This window comes from Octopus bimaculoides, chromosome 19, assembly GCF_001194135.2.
Source record: "Octopus bimaculoides isolate UCB-OBI-ISO-001 chromosome 19, ASM119413v2, whole genome shotgun sequence".
In the NCBI taxonomy this organism is placed as follows: Eukaryota; Metazoa; Mollusca; class Cephalopoda; order Octopoda; family Octopodidae; genus Octopus; species Octopus bimaculoides.
Genome location: NC_068999.1, coordinates 26,209,268 through 26,219,020, shown reverse-complemented (window position 1 = coordinate 26,219,020; position 9,753 = coordinate 26,209,268). Strand labels below are relative to the sequence as shown.

Below are 9,753 nucleotides of genomic sequence, written 5' to 3'. Positions count from 1 at the left end.
AACCATTTAATTCCAAGATTTATTTATGTTTAGCAACTAAATGGATTTCAGAAAAGCATCTCAATCTGAAACATCATGAAAATTGTTCAAACTGAAGTTCTTCTTGAGTGACACCATTTTTCTAAATGAATAAATAAAATTGAATATTAAGTATTTATGGAATTTTGATTTGCTCTGAGGTGACTGTTGGCCAACCCTGCATATATATGTATATATATATATGTGTGTGTGTGTGTGTGTGTGTATATATATATATATATGTATATGTACAATGGACTTCTTTCAGTTTCCGTCTAACAAATCCACTCATAAGGCTTCGGTTGGCCCGAGGCTGTAGTAGAAGACATTTTCTTAAGGTGCCATGCAGTGGGACTGAACCTGGTACCATGTGGTTGGGAAGCAAGCTTCTTACCACATATGAAGAGATTTTGAAATAAACTGGTACATCTATCACAAAGCTTGGGTTAATCGTAGACTATAGTAAAAGGCACTTGTCCAGAATTTCACAAAGTAGAATTGAAGGTAGGACCTTGTTAATTATGAGGTGAACAAACATTTGAACTATTTGACCTTGCTGCATCTATACAATTTGCTAAAAAGCTGGCATTTTAGTTACAATGAAGAAACTATGATTATAGATATAACTGAATAAAGCAAATATAAAAACCATACAAAACAGGTTAAGTAATGATAGAACTCTAATAACAAAGGGGGATAGAGAAAAATATCAAGTTCAGCCATAGTATTATGTGTGTGTATATAAATAAATAAATATATATATATATATATATATATATAAATTAAATAATAAGGGTAGAAATTGATATTAATCAATTAAAAGCAGGTGGAGGTGCAATTGCCCAGTGGTTAGGGCAGCGGAGTTGCAGTCGGAGGATAGCAGTTTTGATTCCCAGACCGGGCGTTGCGTGTGTTTATTGAGCGAAAACACCTAAAGCTCCACGAGGCTCCGGCACGGGGTGGTGGCGACCCCTGTTGTACTCTTTCACCTCAACTTTCTCTCACTCTTCTTCCTGTTTCTTGAGTAAAGCTGTGATGGACTGGCGTCCCGTCCAGCTGGGGGGAACACATGCGCTATAGAAACCAGGAAACTGGGCCCATGAGCCTGGCTAGGCTTTAAAAGGGCGAAAAAGAGAAAAGAAGAATTAAAACCAGTGGCTTAGCATATTTAAAAAATCCGATGATTAAGAATTATGTTACATACAAAATTAAGAGGAATGACCACTAAAATGGACACCTAATATGCTAAACATAGACATCAAATCGCCATTACCATGAAGAGTGTGTTCTCAAGAAAAATCTCAGCAAGATGCCAAAATGTAAAAATGAGCAAGACAAATGAAAACATATTAAATTTCGTATATTTTCATTTGTCTTGCTCATTTATATATATATTTTGGTGTTTTGCTGAGATTTTTCTTGAGAACACTCTTCATAGTAATGGCAATTTGACGTCTATGTTTAGCATATTAGATGGTCATTCCTCTTAATTTTGTATATATACATATATATCTCTATATATCCCTTGACCATCACATGTGTTATGTTCCAAAAGCTCCCACAGAAACAATTAAGATCTAAAAGAATATAAATGCCTATCGGCTGCAGAAACCCACAATATGAATTTACATATATTAGCCAGAAAAATCTGCGATGTACTGAGTGCATGATAGGTGAACCGTGATGTACTGTGTGCACATTAGGTGACCTGCAATATGGTGAGGGATTACTGTGTATGTATGTATATATATACACAGAGAGAGATATGTATATCAATAATAGTTTGACTCAGCTCCATATGGCTTGAAGTTTCATGGGCACATTGAGATATATCCACATTAAAAATGCTGTTTTCTGGTTAGATGGATGCATTAAGTCATATGGAATTAATTCAAATTGTTAATAAAAATATATGTAACTCCTACCAAATCTGTTGAGTTTCACCTTGAGTTTGTTTGCTCACATATGTGCTTATGTATGTAGATATGTGTGTATGTATTTATGTACATGTATGATGTGTGTGTGTATATGTATGTTTATGTATGTATGTATGAATCTGTCTGTCTGTCTACATACATACATACATACATACATACATACATACATATACACATCTCATCGTCCGTTTTCCATGCTGACATTGGGTGGACAGTTTGACTGGTGCTGCACCAGGCTCTGTTTTGGAATGGTTTCTATGGCTGGATGCCCTTCTTAATGCCAACTACTTTACAGAGTGTACTGGGTACTTTTTACATGGCACCAGCATCAACAGTGTCACCAAGTAACTTGCAAGACAAAAAAACCCTTCGGCAGGGAGGAGGGTGATGGTGGCTTTCTGCCAGTTGATGTGAAATTAAAAGTATAGAAGGATAGGGGTTGGTATCTTGCTGTAGAGTAGATACATGGATACTCCAGCCGCAAAAGAAAGGAGGTTGAGTTAGAGGGTAAGATAAAGAGAGCAGGTGAGTCAGATAGCAAGATAAAGTGAGCAATAATGAGAAAGATGGTGGCGCATGTGTGTTGCAACATGCCGTTGATGGACATTCGGGGTAGTGAGAATAAGTGAGGTGATACAGAGGTTTGAACTGGACGAGTAGGCAGGATGTAGATGATGGCAAATGATGGAGTGAAATGTAGGTGAGGCTCGGGGGCAGTGGTTATAGTAGATATGACAGAGCATTGAGGGTGATAGCAGATAAGTGAGGTGTTAATGATGGAGAACAACACAGGGGAGAGAAGGCACAGAAAGGAGGTGATTGGTGGAGACAGTATCTGGGGGAAGATAATGAGAAATGGAAGTAATTCAGGGTGGGGAATAAGGTAATTGAGAAAGCAGGCAGTTGTAGTATTTATCTGTTCTGCTCTCAGGGTATAGAGAAGTGATGGGTGTTAGGGGATGAAAAGTGGAGGGAAATGCTTGATTGGGCAGAGAGGATGTAGGTGGGCATTGGGTAGAGCCCCTTACAGACATGCATCAACCAAGGGAGTTTAGGATATCAATTCTGCTATTGTGGATAGGTCTTCTTGAGTACAGTGAGGAACCAAATATGTCGGTCCATTGTCATCTCCTTTATAAGGCTCAGTGCCTTGAGATTGGCTTTCAGTACTTCGTCTCATGTCTCTCTTGGTCTCCCTCTTCCACAAGTTCCATCCACTTTAAGTGATCAGCATTTCTTTATGCAACTGTCCTCATTCATACACACCATGTAACCAAATATGCACAGTCTTCTCTCTTGCACACTACATTTAATTCCTCCTATGACTACATACATACAATCGTATAGAAATACATTGTATTTATACACACACAGATATGATGTTACTCAATCACTCAACTATGACTCCACTACGTCTTATAGCAGAAACAGCTGTAAGCTAATGAAGTTCATAAGGTAATCATTTATTCCTCTGCCATCTTATTTTCTGTGTGTGTGTGTGTGTGTGTATTGAATATCACATAATTAACTTGTGTCTGGATTTGCACTGCACCAAGGACTACCAAGAAATGTGAAATAGTGCTATTTGTGGTTACCAAGACTACAAGAAAAACAAAATTAAGGATTTTATTTTGTAAAAAAAAAAAAAAGAATCGAAAGATGTCTAAGTTAAGAATTAAATATGCAGGATCTTTAAACTTGTCTGAAAAGATATTCTCTCCCCTTTGATGATATAATTTGCAGCAGTGGCAAACCATATGTGTGTGCGCGTGTGTGTGGTTCAAAATTATACAAAAAGACAGAGACAGGTAAGGGGACAACGAACAGTGTTTTAGTTTGATGTTCAGGAAAAATGTAAGAAATCTTTGACATTTCAAGCCTATGCTCTTCTACAGAAAGGAATGAGGAGAGGAAAACATAGAAAAAAACATGTTTGGATCAATGGTTGCACTTGTTGACCGAGAGGATGGAAGTGGTCAAAGACATACAGATATATATATATATATATATATATATATATACACACACACATACATACACACACACACACATACATATATACGCTTACATATGTGTGTGTGTGTGTGTGTGTATACTGTGTTGGTTAACAAGGTAACCAATGTTCTTGTGGAAGGAGATCTCTACAATTATTCAAGCAAACCCCTTGTAAATGTTGGTACTTGTTTTCATTTTGGTCTTCTCCTCCAAAATGGTGATGAGTATCATTTCCAAGTGGCTCACTTGAATAATTGTAGATGTCTCTCCACATAAAACCATTGGTTGCTTTGTTAATCCACAAATAAAGAATATTTATCCATTAATATGATGTTGAGCACTTTTTCTTACTGTTCAATACTAGCATCCATGTATGTTTATGTGTGTATACACACATTCATATGTATATATACATGTGTACATTCGTATATTTAAGATTAAACTAATTGATTGGTAATTGTCCTTTTTCTCAGTGTGTTGTAAGTAAGGCATGTCTCTGTGGTCATAAAATTCGCTTCCAAGCCACTTGGTTTCTAGTTCAGATCCACTGAGTGGCACCTAGGACAGATCTCTTCTACTCTGGCTTCAGGCTGACCAAAGCCTTGTGAGTGGATTTGGTAGACTGAAACTGAAAGAGGTTCATTGTATATGTGTGTGCATGTGTTTGTTTCTCCTTGTTTTGTGTGAGAATCATAAATGAGTGTCACTGTCGTAGAAGTGGTCATTCATTTTCAATATTCTTATAAACATGCGCAGCTTGGGGAAATATTACTTCGCTTAGAAACAGGTGAGGGTTGTCATCAGGAAGGGCATATGGCTGAAGAAATAAGCCTCAGTAAACTCCATCTGACCCATGCAAGCACAAAAAAGTGGACATTACAACAATGATGATGAGAATGTTGAAATGTATACAAAGCAGTTTGAATTCTTGTTAAGATGTGGAGCTACAGATAAAATGTTTCTAGTGAGTTGTACTTAGAAAATTACGTATTTAAAAAACCACTCTGCTCTGTTATTCTATGTTCTGTGAGGCACTAAATTCTTACTGTTACATCATCTCTTTTTTTAATCTTTTATGCTGCTTTTGCAAATTCCCATGACTCTCTGTCACCATCCAATTGCTTTATTATGAATTTGAATTGGAAGCTTGAGCCATAGTAAATCTTTCATGAGCTGATTACACAACTGTGAATGCCACTCCTGTGGATGAATTGCAGTTACTCATTTGATAGAGCTTGGTAATCCTCACTGTTGATCTTCTAGGACTCCTCTGCTCAGCATCAATGTAAAAAGTACCATTAGCTAAGTTGAGCTCTTCTGTTACCTCTTCACAATCCACCATGCTGCAGACACATGATTTCACCATATCTTTGGTAGGGTGGCTGAACAGGTGCCATGTCTTGCCAGCTGAGATTAAGAATGGTAGTCAGCACTTTTTGTTCTTGATTCTTTTCTTTGGTTGGCGTCACCAATGATGCTGCACAATCCATATTTGAAATAATGATTGGTATTTGTAACAACAACCAGTGAATAGCCAATGCACAACAACTGAGTGCCTACCTACGAGAAGTCAAAGTCAGCAGTTAATTCAATGATGTAATTAAGTTTACTGACATTGTTAATGCTTTTGATGAAGGCATGAATATCCATTTTCTGTACCCTCAAATCTAAGATAAAATGGCTTAGAAGATAAGTTTTTGGACTTGATGGTTATGGGTTATAATTTCAAATCTGCTGCTGGTTGTTTTCACTCATCTAAGTAAGAGTAATAAGTAATGGGTTTTTCTAGAAAAACCTATTACCTACAATAGACAATTTTATCCAAAGATTGATATGTCTCCTATCAGAGTGCCAGAATGGAAATCAAGGTTCAGTATCACTTCCTTAAATAATTCCTTGGATACTTGAGAAAGTTATGTTTTTAATTATAAATATGAACACTTGTGTCTGTATAAGAAATATTTCCATTTAATAAAACTTATCTTTCCTTTATTCTTTTTTTCTCAGCTCGAGTTCATGTAAACTATGAAGTGAAAGATGATGTTGCAGTTGTCAAGATGAACTCTCCAGATTCAAAGGTGACTATGATGTAGTAGTAGTAGTAGTAGTAGTAGTAGTAATCATCATCATAATAATAATAATAATAATAATAATAATAATAATAAGAGTTTCAAACTTTGTACAAGGCCAGCAAGTTCAGGGGAGGGGGTGTAAGCTGATAACATCAACCCCAGTGTTCAACTGATACTTATTTTATCAACCCCAAAAGGATGAAAGGCAAAGTCAACTTTGGTGGAATTTGAACTCAGAACATAAAGACTAAAGAGATGCCACCAAGTATTTTACCCAGTGTGCTAACAATTCCGCCGGTCACTGCGTTGTTGTTAATCATTAGAACACTAAAATAATTAAGCCTCATCTGGGAAGTACCACACATTATTAAGTATTATATAACCACTAACCATGTATATTTGGTGGTCTTGTGCAATCTACAGTCCCTGAAATAATATTTCAAGGGCTGTAAATTGGCAAAATTGGTAGAATGCATACAAAATACTTTCTGTGATATAGTTCTGGCACTTAATGTTGTGAGTTCAAATCCTGCCAAAATATACTTTGCCTTTCATTGAAATAAAGCATCACAAAACATGGCCTTGTGTTCATGCTAGAAATCCTATATATTACACTGTATCAAAATTTTAATGTTTTTCTGTTTTTGGTCAGTAAGTGTTATTTCTTATTTGCTTCTATCTAGAAATCAAAGGAAGTGACTACTATTCCCTTCAAACTTTACTTTTGTGACCTGGACATCAAGTTTTGAAACTGAATTATTTTCCATTACATTTCAGAAAGATTCAGTGTTGGGTTGCTGAAGCAGAAATATCATTATATCAAATGTCTGGTTCAGTGCCAGATTTGCTTGTCAGTTGCTTGACCTTAACCACTTGAGCATGTCCCTTAGTTGCTGACAATATGTGCATCTCTGATCATGAGCAGGAGTATGTGTTGAGAGGGATTCTTTAGGGTTTGAATAAATGTAAGAAAAGCAAAATTTGAAGGAAATATCAGCCATTTTTCATACTTTATAGGGGTAAGCAGGTAGGAAATAATAATTGCTACCCAAGGACAAAATCATGTTGCAGTGTTATTATTTCATACATTTGTACCATCTGTATTTAGTTTGGTGCTTCACATTTCTAAGTTTTAATCAGGCTTATTTTATTGACTTCAGAGGAATAAAAAGAATGGTGAGATTCAAAGTTACAAAATTACATGCATAATTACCATTTTTGAAAGTGCTAAAGGAAGATACGTAATCATTATTTGTGTCTCCCACACACATCAACATTCATTCTTATACTTTCTACAACATGCAGTCAGAATCTTGCACACTGCTAGATATACACATACAACTTAGTGTAGACACCCACTTACCAGCATGCACTGACGTATATATTTACATAAAAATACAGCCCCCTGCTTAAATAGTTTGTTCTAACAAGAACAAACTATACTGCAGCAGTTACCTTGAAAGAAACCCTCATATTTGCTTTTGGTATAAAATGCACTCTTGTTCATTAATACTGCCTCTGTCACTAATATATATATTCTTATAAAAATATAGATACATGCATTCACACATGTTGATATAGTTTTAGTATATAAAGCAAATGTCAAATTTGCCTGCTGTTTATTTTGTCTTGTCTTTCTTTGGTCATGATAGCATTTAACTTTGTACATATGCTGTATATATTGTAGGTAAATACTTTATCAAAGCCTCTACAACATGAGATTGTAGGAATCATGGAGGAAATCTGGAGCAATGATCAAATTAAAAGTGTTGTTCTAATGTCTGGAAAACCTGGCTGTTTCTTGGCTGGGGCTGATATTGGGTAAGCCACTTTCATGTTAATAAACATTTATATAGATTTCACTTGTTTACAGAAATTTATATTGTCTTCAATGGCTGGGCTCATTAAAAATAGATTAGCCAATTGTAAAAAAAATTTTAAATGTAAACAAAATAACTAATAGCACATATCTTTTATTTTTTTGCTTGATTCATTCATTGTCATGAAGCATTTAAATCAGTAGCAAGCATGTTTACAGTTTGCTTGTTTACGCTTAAATAGGCCCATTTTCACTCCTACATTGGTTTTCTGGAATCGAAACATCAAACTTTGCTGCTAACTCACACATAGTTTGAGATGTACTTGCTTCCCCTACAGTTTCCAGCTCATCATTATCCACCTTGGTCTCAGGTCTACCACGGGGCTGATTTTCAAGAGTAAAGTCACCAGACCAGAACTTCTCAAACCATCGACGTACAGTGTGCTCATTTGCCACATCTTAACCAAACATCTCATTAATGTTTCGAGCTGTCTAGGGTACATTGGTTCCACAAAGGAACTCATATTCATAAACAGCACAAATTTTTTGATCTGTCCATGGGTTCACAAAAATTGATTTACATGAGAAAACTTATAATTTAATCAAACACTGTGAACTATATTTCAAAAAGTGATGATGTAACTCTTCAATGTTGTAAAACAAAGAATAATCAGGATAAAACATTAGAGTTAATGACTGTGAAACTTGGGGCATAAGAAAATTGGACACTTCATTCTTAATGACCTGATAGAAGAATATATGTATACATGCACTAGAACACTTGTATGCATATGGATTTATATATATTTGGTTTTATGTGTGTGTTATTAGACCTTAAAATGAATTGCATGAAAACAAAATATATGCTATTTGAAAACAGCACAAAACCAAATAGAGGTGGGAAGCATTGACATCAAGGCAGTAAAGGAATATATATACTTGGGACACACAGTAAATATATTCTGAGACATGGATGCTGAATCCTTGAGAAACATAAGGACAGGATGAGAGGCATTTACCTTCATAAAAAAGTACTCAAAGTAAATGAGACATGGGCTACTACAAAGTTGAAATAATATAGATCATCTACAATGCAAAGGGCCAGGGTTAAAGGTCTGTGGTTGTAATATCATTGTGAGAGCATATTAGAAATAAAGTAATTCAAGAATGGAGTGAGTGTTTTTGATTTATATATCAAGATAACAGCTTGTTAGTCTTTACCATCTACAAATAAAGACATTGCTGAATACAAGTCATTTGGAAATCTAATTATGGTTGAGTTATTTGTAGGAGCAGTTACAAGGGAATATAAGTTCAGAGGAAATATATATTCAACCACTATGGAAAAATCAAAATGTAAGTTATTTAATTTTATTGAAAATACAGAATGTGGTTGTATTTTCTACTTGCCACAAGTAGTTGACTGTCACAAGCCTGAGTGGCAGAGGAATGTTAGAAATAGATAGCATTGTATCTTATCATCAAGAAATAGGAGTTCTAGCTAAAGAGGCCATGTTAATCATAGGATAATGCAATATTCTTGAATAACAATAGATATAGTATATATGCGTGTATGTAGGAGAATATACAAATAATAACAACAGACGAGGACAGGTGGTGTAAATAACAAAAGTATATATTAGTATGACGCTCGGGAATACGGAAAGTCTTTGACGTTTCGAGCTACGCTCTTCAACAGAAAGAATATGGAGACAAGGAGAAAAACACGGAGAAAAAAAATTGAATAGTGTTCAGTCAACGGTCAATCATAATAATGGCCGATCATAACAATGACTGACCGGAAGTTAGAAATTCTTATTTCAGGAGAGCTAAGAAAGGGGGAGATAACAAACGGTGATCGGGAACGAGGGGCTGTGTGTGGGAGGTAGAATGCTGGTGATCTTGACGTATG

General features: G+C 35.6%; 1 protein-coding gene across 1 annotated transcript in view; it reads left to right on the top strand.

Annotated features, from left to right (window-relative positions):
* Window positions 1-9,753, top strand: part of LOC106883270 (trifunctional enzyme subunit alpha, mitochondrial) — an 83,861-nt gene that overhangs the window by 23,536 nt on the left and 50,572 nt on the right. The window contains exons 3-4 of the mRNA XM_014934213.2: window positions 5,958-6,028; window positions 7,710-7,843. Of these exons, the coding sequence (XP_014789699.1) occupies window positions 5,958-6,028; window positions 7,710-7,843 (205 nt within the window). The remainder of the gene's footprint in view (window positions 1-5,957; window positions 6,029-7,709; window positions 7,844-9,753) is intronic.